Raw genomic sequence first — 18,693 nt, 5'->3', positions numbered from 1 at the left:
GCAGCAGTTCCTGACAGCGCCACTAGACTCTGTGGGCGACTGTAACCCTCCTATAAGTGGGGGTGACAGCCATAGCACTCCTGGACGTCAAGCAATAAGAAACCATTCAACACTGTCTGAATATACATCAGTGTAGTAAGAGCCAGCACACAGCCCTTACCTCCCCAAGAAAGCAAGCAAGGCTCTGGCCTAGAGCCCTCCCCCCATCCACCACGTATGACCCAGCCCGCTCCCAACACCCCCTCCCCAGGAGTGCATGTTGTCAAACTGCATTCCATGACTTTCCAACTATTAAAATGAGTAGATAATTGTAGGCAGCGCACCAGGATTTGCCAATATACGCTCCTGGAGGGGAGGCTATGCCAGGAGCTCACGTTGTGGAAGATCAGCCCTTCCAGTTTGGTCAAATAATCAATGAATTGTTGCAAAGTTTTGTAATATTCTTACTTCACTGAAGTGACAGAAGCACCATCACTAGGCGAGGGAGTCGAATGCCAAAAAGTCTGCCAAAGTTTTTCAATGTAGTGAAACTGAAGGTTTATTACAACATCCAGCATTGCCTGTAAAGGAAACCATTCATTTGTTATGTGAGGTGGGATAGGTAATTAAAACTTCATTTAGGAAAATGCACAGCAAACCATACAGTGCATTTTCAGTAAACAGGAGCAGCTTCTTAAGGATGCAGTTATCTAGATTGCTAACAATGCAAAGAAATAACAATTAACATTTACTAATGATAAAACTAACTTGCTCCACCCAATGCGACCACAATTGTAAATATGAACATTTTGATTCTGATAATCAGTTCATTGCCCTATCACAACATACATACAAACTACCTATTACCCAAGTTGTAATGGAAATAAGAATTTCTCTTTAGCTTTGTGCGTTAAAAAGCTCGGGTTGAAAATGGAGGCAAAGCACAAAATGGTGGACAGGAGACATTCTGTCTGTGAGAACCAAAAAAGACATATCATAAATAGACTGATTATAAATTAGGTGATTAAGGACATGATTGGGACAGCAACGTGACTACAAATCTATTAAAATGGAGGCAGCAACTTCAGCATACAGTCTTGTACAAGTTGAACATTACCTCCTTGTTTTAATATTCTGACTCTAGATATAAAACCAAGGATTCCATTTGCCTTTTTCATGGCATTAAATGCTTGTATGGCCAGTTTTGATGATCTGTGTATCTGCAAGGCCCCTTGCCCTTCGACTGCAATAACATCTCACCACTTCAGGTGGAGTCTCTTTTCCGGTTCTTACTTTCAAAATGTATTACTTCACATTAGTTTACGTTGAACTGCATTTGCCACCTATCTGTCCATCTGTGCATCCTGTGGTCTGTCACAATTGTAATATGTAATTTCCAATTGTGGGAAGATAGTCTAAAATATTACAGGCCATTACTCATCATCTACCACACAGTGCAAAGACAGAAAGGTTTGTTTGCTTGGCTTCTTCAAAAATATTACTTTATTTAAAAAGGTCGGGGATACACAACCCATCTCTGGCTGCTGGTCTTTAGTTCATATTGGATTCATTATTCTACATGTAACATCTCATCCCAAGGGATACAATTCAAGGTTGGATAGTGTGTTACCAAGGAACAAGAGTCATATGATTCAATCATGAAACCATTTAATACCAAGAAGAGCTGAAAGAAGCAGAGCATGTTGCAAAGATAGGTGGGAAAGCAAGTTGTGAGGAGGACATAAAGATTCTGCAAAGGGATATAGATAGGTTAAATAAGTGGGCAAGAATTTGGCAGATGGAGTATAATGTGGGAAAATGTGAGGTTATCCACTTTAGTAAGAAGAATAGAAAAGAAAATTATTTAAATGGAGAGAGACTACATAATGCTGAGGGTCCTCGTACATGAAACACAAAAAGTTAACACGTAGGTGCAGCAAGTAATTAGGAAGGCAAATGGAAGGTTGGCCTTTATTGCAAGGGGATGGAGTATAAAAGTAGGGAAGTCCTGCTACAACTGTACAGGGCGCTGGTGAGATCACACCTAGAGTACTGCATACAGTTTTGGTCTCCTTATTTAAGGAGGAATATATTTGCATTGGAGGCAGTTCAGAGAAGGTTCACTCGGTTGATTCCTGGGATGGAAGGGTTGTCTTATGAGGAAAGGTTGAGCAGGTTGGGTCTATACTCATTGGAGTTTAGAAGAATGAGAGGTGATCTTATTGAAACATATAATATTCTGAGGGGGGTTGGACAGGGTAGATGCAGAGAGGATGTTTCCCCTCGTGGGGGAATCTAGAACTAGGGGGCATAGTCTCAGAATAATGGGTCGCCCATTTAAGATGGAGATGAGGAGGAATTTCTTCTCTCAGAGGGTCGTGAATCTTTGTAATTCTTTACCTCAGAGCTGTGGAAGTTGAGTCATTGTATATATTCAAGGTTGAGATAGACAGATTTTTGAGCAACAGGGGAATCAAGGGTTATGGGGAGCGGGCAGGAAAGTGGAGTTGAGGCCAAAATTGGATCAGCCATGATCTCATTAAATGGTGGAGCAGACTCGAGGGGCCAAATGGCCTGCTCCTGCTCCTATTTCTTATATTCTTAAGGACAGTCTCCAGTTCTTTTTAAGCACTGGCCTATTGGAGTTTGGCATCAGACTCAGCAAGGATAAGTTTTGTACAAAAAAGACTCAATTTTAGGGAGGTAGACACTGAAGCTGGACTGGAATAGACTGTGAGAAGCACAAAGACTAGAGTCATGGATTCCTTTGAAATGCACAATGCCAGAATGAAAAAGTCGATTTATACACTGGGTAAGAAATACAATAGTTAAGTAAAGTTAGGCTGAGAGTTTTTTGCTTTGTCTGTACAAATGCTTTTTTTTTAAGTGTGGACATTCAGGTAAGAGTAGGATTATTTCTGTGAACAGTCAGTGCTAAGTTAGTAGTGCCAGTCTGTTTGGAAGAACCTGGCAGCACGTATCTTACAAAGACAGAAGTGATGATCGCACCCACAAGTCCAGTTACTGATCTCAGCAGTACTGATGTGGAGGCTGAATGCTTTTACAAATGGAGGGAGGAAAAGATCAGAGGGGGAATTCCCATTTCCCTCTTGCCTCCCCTCAAGTGTTTTACCCTCTTTCATGACTTCCTACATTCTATGTAATGGTCTGGACCACCGACTAGAACAATATACAACCGATACGGCTTTTTAACACCTAACTGGACACTGCCCTTTTACAGACCCATTTCTCCCGCTAGTCTGTCGAAGATATAGCTCTCGATCCACATCTAGCAGCATCAAAAAGCAGAAATTCTCAAGTGCTAAGGGACACTAGTGTTAGAATGGGAAGTAGAACCAGATGATTTGTGGTGCCCAGACTATTCCAATTTCTTCCCTCATGATTACAAAACAATTGAGCAAAATTTCCCTTTCGGAAAAGGGAGACACAAACATTCAACTTCAAAGTACAGGTTTTGTTTCAGGCTAGGCAAAATTGAAAAAGACAAACATTTAAAGTAAAGTATCATGTTGGTGAAAGGATTCTCCATATTCAGCAGAACTACAACGTGTCCATAGCAAGGCAGGGCATCTCACAGTATGAGAACACAACAATCAGCTCCGCACTTGTCCTGAAATGGCCATGTGATGTGGGGCTCAATTCAAAGCACCCACACCCCCAACCCCCAACAATCTCTCAGCACGCCTCACCTCACAGTGCTCAAAGCACCCACACCCCCAACAATCTCTCAGCTCAGCTCACTTCACAGTGCTCAAAGCACCCACACCCCCAACAATCTCTCAGCTCAGCTCACCTCACAGTGCTCAAAGCACCCACACCCCCAACAATCTCTCAGCTCAGCTCACCTCACAGTGCTCAAAGCACCCACACCCCCAACAATCTCTCAGCACGCCTCACCTCACATTGCTCAAAGCACCCACACCCACAACAATCTCTCAGCTCAGCTCACCTCACAGTGCTCAAAGCACCCACACCCCCAACAATCTCTCAGCACGCCTCACAGTGCTCAAAGCACCCACACCCCCAACAATCTCTCAGCTCAGCTCACCTCACAGTGCTCAAAGCACCCACACCCCCAACAATCTCTCAGCACGCCTCACCTCACAGTGCTCAAAGCACCCCCAACCCCCAACAATCTCTCAGCTCAGCTCACCTCACAGTGCTCAAAGCACCCACACCCCCAACAATCTCTCAGCTCAGCTCACCTTACAGTGCTCAAAGCACCCACACCCCCAAAAATCTCTCAGCACGCCTCACCTCACAGTGCTCAAAGCACCCACACCCACAACAATCTCTCAGCTCAGCTCACCTCACAGTGCTCAAAGCACCCACACCCCCAACAATCTCTCAGCACGCCTCACCTCAGTGCTCAAAGCACCCACATCCCCAACAATCTCTCAGCTCAGCTCACTTCACAGTGCTCAAAGCACCCACACCCCCAACAATCTCTCAGCTCAGCTCACCTCACAGTGCTCAAAGCACCCACACCCCCAACAATCTCTCAGCTCAGCTCACCTCACAGTGCTCAAAGCACCCACACCCCCAACAATCTCTCAGCACGCCTCACCTCACAGTGCTCAAAGCACCCACACCCCCAACAATCTCTCAGCTCAGCTCACCTCACAGTGCTCAAAGCACCCACACCCCCAACAATCTCTCAGCACGCCTCACCTCACAGTGCTCAAAGCACCCACACCCCCAACAATCTCTCAGCTCAGCTCACCTCACAGTGCTCAAAGCACCCACACCCCCAACAATCTCTCAGCACGCCTCACCTCACAGTGCTCAAAGCACCCACACCCCCAACAATCTCTCAGCTCAGCTCACCTCACAGTGCTCAAAGCATCCACACCCCCAACAATCTCTCAGCTCAGCTCACCTCACAGTGCTCAAAGCACCCACACCCCCAACAATCTCTCAGCTCAGCTCACCTCACAGTGCTCAAAGCACCCACACCCCCAACAATCTCTCAGCATGCCTCACCTCACAGTGCTCAAAGCACCCACACCCCCAACAATCTCTCAGCTCAGCTCACCTCACAGTGCTCAAAGCACCCACACCCCCAACAATCTCTCAGCTCAGCTCACCTCACAGTGCTCAAAGCACCCACACCCCCAACAATCTCTCAGCTCAGCTCACCTCACAGTGCTCAAAGCACCCACACCCCCAACAATCTCTCAGCATGCCTCACCTCACAGTGCTCAAAGCACCCCCAACCCCCAACAATCTCTCAGCATGCCTCACCTCACAGTGCTCAAAGCACCCACACCCCCAACAATCTCTCAGCATGCCTCACCTCACAGTGCTCAAAGCACCCACACCCCCAACAATCTCTCAGCATGCCTCACCTCACAGTGCTCAAAGCACCCACACCCCCAACAATCTCTCAGCTCAGCTCACCTCACAGTGCTCAAAGCACCCACACCCCCAACAATCTCTCAGCTCAGCTCACCTCAGTGCTCAAAGCACCCACACCCCCAACAATCTCTCAGCACGCCTCACCTCACAGTGCTCAAAGCACCCACACCCCCAACAATCTCTCAGCACGCCTCACCTCACAGTGCTCAAAGCACCCACACCCCCAACAATCTCTCAGCTCAGCTCACCTCAGTGCTCAAAGCACCCACACCCCCAACAATCTCTCAGCATGCCTCACCTCACAGTGCTCAAAGCACCCACACCCCCAACAATCTCTCAGCACGCCTCACCTCAGTGCTCAAAGCACCCACACCCCCAACAATCTCTCAGCTCAGCTCACCTCACAGTGCTCAAAGCACCCACACCCCCAACAATCTCTCAGCTCAGCTCACCTCACAGTGCTCAAAGCACCCACACCCCCAACAATCTCTCAGCATGCCTCACCTCACAGTGCTCAAAGCACCCCCAACCCCCAACAATCTCTCAGCATGCCTCACCTCACAGTGCTCAAAGCACCCACACCCCCAACAATCTCTCAGCATGCCTCACCTCACAGTGCTCAAAGCACTCACACCCCCAACAATCTCTCAGCAGGCCTCACCTCACAGTGCTCAAAGCACCCCCAACCCCCAACAATCTCTCAGCTCAGCTCACCTCACAGTGCTCAAAGCACCCACACCCCCAACAATCTCTCAGCTCAGCTCACCTCACAGTGCTCAAAGCACCCACACCCCCAACAATCTCTCAGCTCAGCTCACCTTACAGTGCTCAAAGCACCCACACCCCCAAAAATCTCTCAGCACGCCTCACCTCACAGTGCTCAAAGCACCCACACCCCCAACAATCTCTCAGCTCAGCTCACCTCACAGTGCTCAAAGCACCCACACCCCCAACAATCTCTCAGCACGCCTCACCTCACAGTGCTCAAAGCACCCACACCCCCAACAATCTCTCAGCTCAGCTCACCTCACAGTGCTCAAAGCATCCACACCCCCAACAATCTCTCAGCTCAGCTCACCTCACAGTGCTCAAAGCACCCACACCCCCAACAATCTCTCAGCTCAGCTCACCTCACAGTGCTCAAAGCACCCACACCCCCAACAATCTCTCAGCATGCCTCACCTCACAGTGCTCAAAGCACCCACACCCCCAACAATCTCTCAGCTCAGCTCACCTCACAGTGCTCAAAGCACCCACACCCCCAACAATCTCTCAGCTCAGCTCACCTCACAGTGCTCAAAGCACCCACACCCCCAACAATCTCTCAGCTCAGCTCACCTCACAGTGCTCAAAGCACCCACACCCCCAACAATCTCTCAGCATGCCTCACCTCACAGTGCTCAAAGCACCCCCAACCCCCAACAATCTCTCAGCATGCCTCACCTCACAGTGCTCAAAGCACCCACACCCCCAACAATCTCTCAGCATGCCTCACCTCACAGTGCTCAAAGCACCCACACCCCCAACAATCTCTCAGCATGCCTCACCTCACAGTGCTCAAAGCACCCACACCCCCAACAATCTCTCAGCTCAGCTCACCTCACAGTGCTCAAAGCACCCACACCCCCAACAATCTCTCAGCTCAGCTCACCTCAGTGCTCAAAGCACCCACACCCCCAACAATCTCTCAGCACGCCTCACCTCACAGTGCTCAAAGCACCCACACCCCCAACAATCTCTCAGCACGCCTCACCTCACAGTGCTCAAAGCACCCACACCCCCAACAATCTCTCAGCTCAGCTCACCTCACAGTGCTCAAAGCACCCACACCCCCAACAATCTCTCAGCATGCCTCACCTCACAGTGCTCAAAGCACCCACACCCCCAACAATCTCTCAGCACGCCTCACCTCAGTGCTCAAAGCACCCACACCCCCAACAATCTCTCAGCTCAGCTCACCTCACAGTGCTCAAAGCACCCACACCCCCAACAATCTCTCAGCTCAGCTCACCTCACAGTGCTCAAAGCACCCACACCCCCAACAATCTCTCAGCATGCCTCACCTCACAGTGCTCAAAGCACCCCCAACCCCCAACAATCTCTCAGCATGCCTCACCTCACAGTGCTCAAAGCACCCACACCCCCAACAATCTCTCAGCATGCCTCACCTCACAGTGCTCAAAGCACCCACACCCCCAACAATCTCTCAGCAGGCCTCACCTCACAGTGCTCAAAGCACCCCCAACCCCCAACAATCTCTCAGCTCAGCTCACCTCACAGTGCTCAAAGCACCCACACCCCCAACAATCTCTCAGCTCAGCTCACCTCACAGTGCTCAAAGCACCCACACCCCCAACAATCTCTCAGCTCAGCTCACCTCACAGTGCTCAAAGCACCCACACCCCCAAAAATCTCTCAGCACGCCTCACCTCACAGTGCTCAAAGCACCCACACCCCCAACAATCTCTCAGCTCAGCTCACCTCACAGTGCTCAAAGCACCCACACCCCCAACAATCTCTCAGCACGCCTCACCTCGCAGTGCTCAAAGCACCCACACCCCCAACAATCTCTCAGCTCAGCTCACCTCACAGTGCTCAAAGCACCCACACCCCCAACAATCTCTCAGCTCAGCTCACCTCAGTGCTCAAAGCACCCACACTCCCAACAATCTCTCAGCTCAGCTCACCTCACAGTGCTCAAAGCACCCACACCCCCAACAATCTCTCAGCTCAGCTCACCTCACAGTGCTCAAAGCACCCACACCCCCAACAATCTGTCAGCATGCCTCACCTCACAGTGCTCAAAGCACCCACACCCCCAACAATCTCTCAGCTCAGCTCACCTCACAGTGCTCAAAGCACCCACACCCCCAACAATCTCTCAGCATGCCTCACCTCACAGTGCTCAAAGCACCCACACCCCCAACAATCTCTCAGCATGCCTCAGCTCACAGTGCTCAAAGCACCCACACCCCCAACAATCTCTCAGCATGCCTCACCTCACAGTGCTCAAAGCACCCACACCCCCAACAATCTCTCAGCTCAGCTCACCTCACAGTGCTCAAAGCACCCACACCCCCAACAATCTCTCAGCTCAGCTCACCTCACAGTGCTCAAAGCACCCACACCCCCAACAATCTCTCAGCTCAGCTCACCTCACAGTGCTCAAAGCACCCACACCCCCAACAATCTCTCAGCATGCCTCACCTCACAGTGCTCAAAGCACCCCCAACAATCTCTCAGCATGCCTCACCTCACAGTGCTCAAAGCACCCACACCCCCAACAATCTCTCAGCATGCCTCACCTCACAGTGCTCAAAGCACCCACACCCCCAACAATCTCTCAGCATGCCTCACCTCACAGTGCTCAAAGCACCCACACCCCCAACAATCTCTCAGCTCAGCTCACCTCACAGTGCTCAAAGCACCCACACCCCCAACAATCTCTCAGCTCAGCTCACCTCACAGTGCTCAAAGCACCCACACCCCCAACAATCTCTCAGCACGCCTCACCTCACAGTGCTCAAAGCACCCACACCCCCAACAATCTCTCAGCACGCCTCACCTCACAGTGCTCAAAGCACCCACACCCCCAACAATCTCTCAGCTCAGCTCACCTCACAGTGCTCAAAGCACCCACACCCCCAACAATCTCTCAGCATGCCTCACCTCACAGTGCTCAAAGCACCCACACCCCCAACAATCTCTCAGCACGCCTCACCTCACAGTGCTCAAAGCACCCACACCCCCAACAATCTCTCAGCTCAGCTCACCTCACAGTGCTCAAAGCACCCACACCCCCAACAATCTCTCAGCTCAGCTCACCTCACAGTGCTCAAAGCACCCACACCCCCAACAATCTCTCAGCATGCCTCACCTCACAGTGCTCAAAGCACCCCCAACCCCCAACAATCTCTCAGCATGCCTCACCTCACAGTGCTCAAAGCACCCACACCCCCAACAATCTCTCAGCATGCCTCACCTCACAGTGCTCAAAGCACCCACACCCCCAACAATCTCTCAGCAGGCCTCACCTCACAGTGCTCAAAGCACCCCCAACCCCCAACAATCTCTCAGCTCAGCTCACCTCACAGTGCTCAAAGCACCCACACCCCCAACAATCTCTCAGCTCAGCTCACCTCACAGTGCTCAAAGCACCCACACCCCCAAAAATCTCTCAGCACGCCTCACCTCACAGTGCTCAAAGCACCCACACCCCCAACAATCTCTCAGCTCAGCTCACCTCACAGTGCTCAAAGCACCCACACCCCCAACAATCTCTCAGCACGCCTCACCTCACAGTGCTCAAAGCACCCACACCCCCAACAATCTCTCAGCTCAGCTCACCTCACAGTGCTCAAAGCACCCACACCCCCAACAATCTCTCAGCTCAGCTCACCTCACAGTGCTCAAAGCACCCACACCCCCAACAATCTCTCAGCTCAGCTCACCTCACAGTGCTCAAAGCACCCACACCCCCAACAATCTCTCAGCTCAGCTCACCTCACAGTGCTCAAAGCACCCACACCCCCAACAATCTGTCAGCATGCCTCACCTCACAGTGCTCAAAGCACCCACACCCCCAACAATCTCTCAGCTCAGCTCACCTCACAGTGCTCAAAGCACCCACACCCCCAACAATCTCTCAGCATGCCTCACCTCACAGTGCTCAAAGCACCCACACCCCCAACAATCTCTCAGCATGCCTCAGCTCACAGTGCTCAAAGCACCCACACCCCCAACAATCTCTCAGCATGCCTCACCTCACAGTGCTCAAAGCACCCACACCCCCAACAATCTCTCAGCTCAGCTCACCTCACAGTGCTCAAAGCACCCACACCCCCAACAATCTCTCAGCTCAGCTCACCTCACAGTGCTCAAAGCACCCACACCCCCAACAATCTCTCAGCACGCCTCACCTCACAGTGCTCAAAGCACCCACACCCCCAACAATCTCTCAGCTCAGCTCACCTCACAGTGCTCCCTGTACAATATCTGTAATGTCTTCACTTCATTCAGTGTGATATCCTCCGGCAAAGGAGAGTCACCAATCTCTGCATCAATAAACTCTGGCAGTGCACGAGACATATCTAGTGAGAGCGATAATTAAAGAGTGTTAACAAATATATTCGTATGTTTTACATATGCATAATCACTTTAGTGGAATATAGAAGTTGTCAGCTTATGGTCCCAGCATTGGTACTGCCAGGTGCTGTACTCAGTGATACAGATCTCAGGTTTGAACCACTGCTACAAGACACAAAATAGCACATGATCATCGTCCCTCCATGATATTTCAAACCTTGCAACACATTTCTGTTCAGGTTTTAATCTGTGAGTGCTTCTAAAAAAAATACTAACCAATGCTAATTCATGCCAATCAATAAAGGAGAGTACAGAGAATTGGAAAAACATCTGCTGAAAGCCATTAGCAAGAGGAAAGAACAGGGGTACCGAGGACGAGCGGAGCAGCATCTCAATGGTGGAGTACTGTCAGTGTTGCAGTTGAAGCATGATGTTGGAAACCCTATACACTCATTTCAAGAGACACATTTAAAATGAGGCCCCAGGTAACCTGGAGAGGATTAGCTCCTCTTGAGAATAATTGACTGACCCAGAAACTGCTGGTGGTGTTGGCTCTGTGCAGCGACAGATTGCTCTGGGGTTGTTGGAGCGGCATGCTGTCCATTTCCAGGCATTGTGTCTCCTACACCATCCAACTTCTGCATAGGTTTAAACCTAAAGACAAAAGCACAAAACTTAAAAAAGGAAACTGTACAGAAGTATCAGAAATAGTGACGTTATCTTACGTGCCCAATTTGTTTTAATCCAAGAAAGAAAATAATTAGAACAATTAAGTTATGAAAAAAAGCTATTTACAAAATATACAAACGAATTGGCAAGCCTGACTATTTTTCATACATTATGAAGTCTATAATGTGGCCTTTGAGAGAAAGCTTGATCTGTTTCATTTTCTTTACAACCAAATTACTGCAAGAGGTCAACACCACTTCAAGTACAAAAGATACAGGTTCAGTGAATCAGTACTGACCAGTATTATTACAATCGACAATTGTCAACCTCGGCACATGCTGTGACTGTACCATCAGCGGATCATGCAACGGCCTCGAACCTTGCACCCACAACCCATCTTTAGTCCGGAAATCACAGCTTGGTTGATGCTAATAGTGGAGCTGCGAGCATGCAGCCCATGCAGCTGAGGGCGAAGGTCCCTGTGTGATGGTTGGGCAGTGGGTGGCAGTAGTTGAACTCTGGGATTGTACATTGGCTGGAGGTCGGGCCCCTGGGTCACTGTGGCCCCTGGGTGAGGGTTGAGTAGTGGGGCGCTGGGATTGTACCTTTGCTGAGGGCTGTGGCCCCTGGGTGAGGGTTGGGTAGTGGGACGCTGGGATTGTACCTTTGTTTCGGATGTACTGGTTGTTGCCGCATTGCCATGTACTGCATGTCCTCCTGTAAACGGTTCAAAGGTGAATCTGGCTTTAGACGAATCCCGTAATAGTGATATTTGGAATTTCCCCTGCAACACAGGAAAATGATATAAACCTAAAGATAGGTGAAAGGATAAACAATGACTACCACCAAGAGCAACTAAAATAATTCTACTGATTGTTTTTCTTGTTTCTGAAACAAGTGAAAAATGCACATTTAATTTCTATCTTAGAAATGCATTTCAAATATGTCATTGCAATAAAAAAAACTGGGTTTATATCAAGGAGATAGAAAAGAGATGAATAGGTTCACTAGAAACAAATACTGCAACACTCCCAATTAAACACAGCTATTTGATTCTCATGCCCAGAATTTCAGCCAGACACATTACTAGGCTTGCTCTGCAGTGGTATAATTAGTGACTTTAGGGCCTAGAAATTCATTGACGCCACTTTTGGGGCGCTAAAGTGGGGCGTCCGCTAAAGTTTGCGGCCGCCGCCAAATCTAGGCCACTTCTCCGATATTCATTAGCTTCGCCCTACTAGTTCGGGCGAGCGCTAAAACTGCTGCTGGACGCCTCTCTTTGGGCGCTAAGCCGGAGGTGGTGATCGATAGCGCCGAGGCCGGGCGCAGCGCAGGTGTGGCCATCTCGTGATTGACAGCAGACACCCTGGCGCCGGCCAGCTCTTAAGGGGGAAGGGTCGACTGTGTCTGTTGCCACGCCCTGGATAGTGGAGCCCTCCAGCTAGGCCTGAACACTGCTGCTGGACCCAAATAGCGCCTGAAGACATGGAGAAGGCCCGTGAACGTGCGCAGCGCTTCTCAGAGCGTGATTTGAGTGTGCTGCTTGCTGTTGTGGAGAAGAGGCGCCATGTTTTGTACCCGGACAATGGCAAGAAGGCGACGGTCCGCGTCTACAGGAGAGCCTGGAGGCATGTCGCCAGCAAGCTGTCAGCCAACAGCGACGTCCCCAGGACCGGTGCCCAATGCCGCAAAAAGTTAAATGACCTCACACGCATTGTCAGGGTGAGTACCCTTTCCAATGACCTCCTCATCCTTGCATGTGCACCTCACATTATGGGCAAAGGGACCTGAAAGCTCTAATGGCCAGCCTTCATCCAGCAGCTATGGGACAGGCATGAGCATCAATTGCACATTCTGCACTGAACACACTGGCCAAGCTATTCCACCATGGGAGGCATTGCACGCCAGATCATGGCGACACACTGGCCAGGCTATTCCACCATGGGAGGCAGTGCACACCAGATCATGGCGACACACTGGCCAGGCTATTCCACCATGGGAGGCAGTGCACACCAGATCATGGCGACACACTGTACTTAGAGGCCGTCCTTTCTCTTGCAGGCCAAGCTGGCGAATAACCGCAAGAGCCGGACTGCGACCGGGGGAGGACGACCCCATATCCAGCCACTCACCGACCTGCAACATCGCGTGGAGCGCCTCATGGGTGGCCGGGTGATTGGGCCCGTTGCATGTGGAGATGCCGACCCTGTTCTGGGCAGCAATGGTAAGGACATCACCTTTTGCACCTCTCTCGTCCCACTTGCGCATCAGATCTACATCCTTTGCCACTGTCCGACCAATGCGCTGAATGCCACCACTCATGCATCCCGCACTGACGCCCTCTCCTCACTCTAAAGCTACTCTTGTGCCTTCCTGCTTTCAGATGGTCAAGAGGAGGTCCCTCAACTTGCCAGTGACAGACCCTCCGAGGAGGAGCAGGAGGAGGAGCAAGAGGAAGGCGGCCCATCAGGGGAACCATCAGCCGCGGCCACCCAGGCCAATGTAGGGGACACGTCTTCCCTGGAGGGCAGCGTGGCGGAAGTGTCGAAGGGGAGGGGAGCTCCTGGGACCTGCGTGCTGCAGAAAGGCGGGAGGGGGGTGGAAGCTCGGCGGCCTTCTCCCCAGAGGGGGGATGCGTCGGAGGGGAGTCCAATTGCTGGGCCCAGCGGCCTCCAGCAACGGAGGAAGGGTCGGCCAGCTCGGCGGCCTTCTCCCCAGAGGGAGAGTCCGGCCTTCAGTCAGGAGATGCTCTTCGCCGAGGAGATGGAACGCCTCGAAGACTTGTCCGCGGACTCGGAGCACCAGCACACGGAGCTCATGGCGGCAGTGGCACGGTTGCCTGAGTCCATCGATTCGCTCTCTCGGAGTGTGGCCGAGTTCGGGCCCTTAGAGGCCACCAGTCGGGCGGAATACCGGGCAGATCTGTCAGCGACTGGCCAGGTGATTAGTGGTGCCGTCCAGTCACTGGCTGCTCTGCTGCGGTCAGTGAACAGGTCAACACGGGCACTCACTGCTGCCACACTCGCTGTATCAGCCAGGCATCGCCAGGGCACCCGGCGCGCTGCAGCAGCACATCGGTCTGTCCCTCGGCAGATTGGTGCGAATGCTGCAGTGCTGGCCCGGGCGAGTGCCAGTGTCTCAGGCGACCAGCGAGCGCCTGCCATCCGCCAGCTTGCCGCCATTCCTCCAGCCGCCACTGCCACTCCCCCAGTGGAGCTGCCAGGAGCTGCTGCAGCGACTGATGCTGGCCAGCCACAGCTGCAGCAATCAACAGCCGGCCGCTCGACGGCCAGACCTCGACTAGGCCGACCCCCAAGGGCATTTGCCGTCACGACATGTGCCCCTCAGGAGCCTGCCCTCAGCCTTGCAGCAGCCAATGGCCTTACTTTGAGGCGGAGCAGCAGGGCGGGCAGGGGCCACCCAAAGATGGCCAAGGCATCGCCATAGCGGGCCAAATAGTCGAATGTGTGGCCATTTGTGTTTGTTTCTTGAGGCCGAGAATTGGATGTTTGTTTTTTGAAGGCCGATGATGTGATGTTTGTTTTGGACGAAGGCCGAGAATGACGGCCATTTTAGTTGCCCTATTTTGTTAATCCTCCCCAGGTTGTGGGAGCGAGTAATGTGTTTGAGTGTTTTTTGGGGGTTTCATCTGTTTTTGGTTTTCATGTGGGAAGGGCCCAGAGTTTGTAAAATAAAGCATTTTATTTATTCACATTGTCCATGTTTGATCTTTGAAGTGTTTGTTGCCTTAACCGGCTGAGGGCTTGCGGAGCGGCTGCAATCATGTTCTATCATTGGCACAAGCCATTCCCTGACAGGGGGCCTAGAAGTGACGTTCAATAAGCCGACGACGGGCGGCCCTTGGACCTTGTGCGTCCCTCCTGGGCTGGTACTCCTCGCCCTCGTCGTCCTCATGCTCCTCCTGCTCCTCCTCCTGAGGTGGTGGTCCAACGTGAGGTGGCAGTGCCTGAGTCCTGCGGATAGCCAGGTTGTGCAGCATGCAGCAAACGATGACGAATTGGGAGACTCGATCCTGCGAATACTGGAGGGCTCCCCCGGAGCGGTCGAGACAGCGGAACCGTTGCTTGAGCACGCCGATTGTTTGTTCTATGAGGTTCCTGGTCGCTTGATGGCTCTCGTTGTATGCCTCTTCAGCAGGGGTCGTGGGCGCGCGGAGCGGGGTCATGAGCCAGGTACACAAAGGATAGCCTTTGTCCCCGATAAGCCATCCTCTTGGGGGAGGCTGTGCCTGGAACATGTCAGCCACAGTTGTCTGTCGCAGGATAAAGGCATCGTGGCTGCTGCCTGGAAAGCGGGCATTGACAGCTAGGATGCGCTGCCTGTGGTCACACACCAGCTGTACATTGAGGGAATGGTAGCCCTTCCGGTTGCGGTACTCCTCGGCATGCTCAAGAGGTGCCCGCAAAGCCACATGCGTGCAGTCAATGGCGCCCTGCACCATGGGGAAGCCCGCTATTCTTGCAAACCCCACTGCATGCTGCTGCTGCTTGTCCAGGGTCATGGGGAAGGAGATGAATTGATGTCTCCTTCTGAAAAGGGCTTCGGTCACCTGGCGGATGCAGCAATGCACGGCGAACTGGGAGATGTTAGCGATGTCCCCAGTAGCGGATTGGAAGGAGCCGGAGGCATAGAAGTTGAGAGCCACCGTCACCTTCACTGCCACCGACAGAGACGTCCTGCGCATCAGCTGTGGCTGCAGATCTCTCTGAAGCAGCCGGCAGATGTCTGCGACCACCTCCCTTCGGAATCGCAGCCTCCTAACACACATCGCGGCAGACATGGTCAGATAGGAGGTCTGCGGGCGGTATACCCTGCGTGAGTAAGGCCTCAGTTGGCGACGCCTGTTGCCCCCTCTGCGTTTAGCCAGGGCTGCCACTCTCTCACGGCGTCTGTAAGCCCTTCTGGCATAAGGCTGAAATTCAGCGTTGCCACCCAATGCAGCCCCCATTATATGCTGGCAAACACTGAGCTCTGAATAAAGGCAAAGATAATTGGTAAGCTCTGGCCTGAGCCAAAAATACCTGTCCAAGTGTTGGTCCAAAGCAGTAAACTCTCCTCCTTGGTCTCTGTCCAAAAAACCGTTGCACAAGAGTGAATGCTGCAAAATGGCTGGCCTTTATACTGCTGGGTAAGTGCCCTTTAATTAGCGCTCCCCCCGGCCCGGCTGGCCTGTGTACCGTTCCACTTCACAGTCGCTCGGGACGCCCGGCGCACAATGGGCCGGCGTGAGTGAAGTTCCGGTTTGGGGCGCACAAAGGGCGTTGCACTATTAAATGACGTCATGATCTGCGCGCGCAGCAGGGCGCGCGCTAAGACTTTGTGCCGGCGCTAAATGTGTCCTGAAGTTGGGGAGAGGCGCAGATCGCGCTCCGCCCGGGCGATAAGCACCTAGCGCTCGAGATCTACTCCCCCTAAGGCGCTAACGGCTGGCGCGCCCAACTGAATTTCTAGGCCTAGGTCTTTTAAGTTCAGTGAAGTACTGTACCAGAGCATTGCATCGTTTCAGCTTTCAATGGGAAATAAAAACATCTGTATGATTCGCAGTCAATGTAGCAACTGGCTATTTCTTAGCTCCAGGAGAATAGTTAAAACAACCTTGATTTGAACAATGCCGCATTGGGCAAAGGTTCACTGGAGGCCAAGTTAAAACAAGACTGGATTTCTGACATGCATTTATGTGGATGTGCAATTGTTTAATTTTTTTTTTACCCTGACCTTGTTCCCAGTCTTCTGGTCCTCAACCCCATGAAGACAGAACGAATCAGTTTGCCGAAAGAAGCTGCATTGACGGGATCAAGCTTCTGTTCCTGGCAGTGCCGCAGGTAATGGTTGTAGAGGGAGCTCCGGGGGAGACTGACCCCCTCAGCAGTCTCGTAGTTATCGAGGAGCCACTGAAGCTGCGTTGAATAGAGACAGTGTGTCACCCATCCATACTGTATACAGTTAGACTAAACCAACTTCAACACACTTGGGTTATTTGTCAGCTCACTAAATTAGCATGCGAGAAGTACAGAATCATTCTGACGTTTCTGCTAAAAATTAAATAAACATTGAAAACAAGTGTGACTGGAACTGCATTCACAAGCATTGCCCCCAATGGCCACCTTCATCAAGCAGTTTCTAGTCCAAAACATGTGGGGACTATTGAAGTAAAGTACACACTTTTACATTCGGATATTTTCTTGAATGTTGCATGGGAAAATAAAGATTACCTACCTTGTAGAGTCTTCAGCCCTTTAAGGAGCATCCGCCAGACACGGTTGGAGTAAACCTGCACTGGTCTATGACATTCCGGGAAAAATTTGGCGAAAGGAGATCCTCCCTTTAAGGGGTTCTGTGATATTATCTTTAATCACAACATTGATAGGCACCCCCCCATCAACTTTCCCATGCCTGGGGGGTTGGCTGATTTGAAGGATGCTCCTTAAAGAATGAAGATGACCCTGCAAGACAGGCACTCTTCCTTCTATAGATTGCAACCTCCGTAACAACTCTACAGATTCTGCTAAGAATTAAATAATAAACATTTGGACAAGGGAGTAGAAGATGCTTGTGCTAGGCCAGACCTACCAAGAGAGCATAAAGCTGGGACACCCAGTGAAAACCCAGTGTTTCATTATCCTTACTCGTGCCACACCTGGCACTAACATTCGTCTACTGCAGGAGCCCATCTGCCTGCACTCATGATTAGGCAGAATGAGGTCTTTGTCCTGACTGAACTGCCTCCCATAGCGATTCAACACTTCAAGCCTGGCTATGGAACAGGGGAGTGGAGACATGCCAGACCTGAGATGTCCCATTACTATCACTGTGACCTACTTTTGCAGCTCCTTCCAAACCCTCTGGGCTGTGGCCTAGTGGGGGTTAGGCAGGTGTGGAGGTTGAAGCCCAAAAGGTCAAAGCCAGGACCTGTGGGAGATTCGCAGCAATCTGGTTCAGTGCCTTTCGGAGTCGATACTTCTGTAGACCACCCTGGAATTAAAAGTGCGGAGAGACCATGCGATTCCCAAGTGCTCACTGCAAGATGATTCGTCCAAGTCATGGCTTCCACGGGGAGAGCCGACAGTGAGTGGAGGAACCTGGGCCAGTGGCATCTAAGAGAGCAATGAAATCTTATATAGGGCGGAGGGTATCAAATCTACGAGGGACAACCATTAGCTCCTCACCAGGAGGGGTGGTCATGCCCATGCCTACCATGTCGGGTGGACACCCTGTTTGAGTTGCAGGCAATGCAGAAAGGAAGCGCGGAGCTTCCTGGTGACAAAGTAGCCTAGTAGGAGCAACTGAAGAGTCGCTTACCAGTCTGCAGTGAGTATCCCCCTTGAAATATGTAGTGCCCAAGCAAGAACCAGAAGTCTCTGAAGGTGCTGCTCCAAGCGGAATCACACCAATGTCCTGAGGCAGTATCGATTCCGCCCAACACTGATCATTGTCTGATCATAGACACCATCAGTGCTTTGGGGACCTGGCTTCTTTCGTGCTGACTTCTCAGTTGTGGGCCAAGCATAAGTGAGGAGCTTTTTATTCAAGTGATTGCTTTAGCGTCAAACAGTGCCAGGA

The 18,693-nt window shown here is 51.4% G+C and overlaps 1 protein-coding gene across 4 annotated transcripts in view; it reads right to left on the bottom strand.

Moving 5' to 3' along the window:
* The window catches only part of LOC147108428 (DNA-binding protein RFX2-like), a 160,058-nt gene that overhangs the window by 34,189 nt on the left and 107,176 nt on the right, over window positions 1–18,693 (bottom strand). For 3 of the 4 annotated variants that reach the window (XM_086005057.1, XM_086005059.1, XM_086005060.1), the window contains 5 exons: window positions 16,843–17,030; window positions 11,777–11,896; window positions 10,973–11,097; window positions 10,330–10,448; window positions 448–560 (listed from right to left, as the gene is read on the bottom strand). In XM_086005057.1, the coding sequence (XP_085861183.1) occupies window positions 448–560; window positions 10,330–10,448; window positions 10,973–11,097; window positions 11,777–11,896; window positions 16,843–17,030 (665 nt within the window). The remainder of the gene's footprint in view (window positions 1–447; window positions 561–10,329; window positions 10,449–10,972; window positions 11,098–11,776; window positions 11,897–16,842; window positions 17,031–18,693) is intronic. The other variant, XM_086005058.1, reaches the window with a different exon arrangement.

This window comes from Somniosus microcephalus, chromosome 13 (assembly GCF_052327205.1).
Source record: "Somniosus microcephalus isolate GS21.2 chromosome 13, FLI_Smic_1.0, whole genome shotgun sequence".
NCBI lineage: Eukaryota > Metazoa > Chordata > Chondrichthyes > Squaliformes > Somniosidae > Somniosus > Somniosus microcephalus.
The sequence above is the reverse complement of the archived record's forward strand: the minus strand, read 5'-3'. Positions and strand labels throughout refer to the sequence as shown.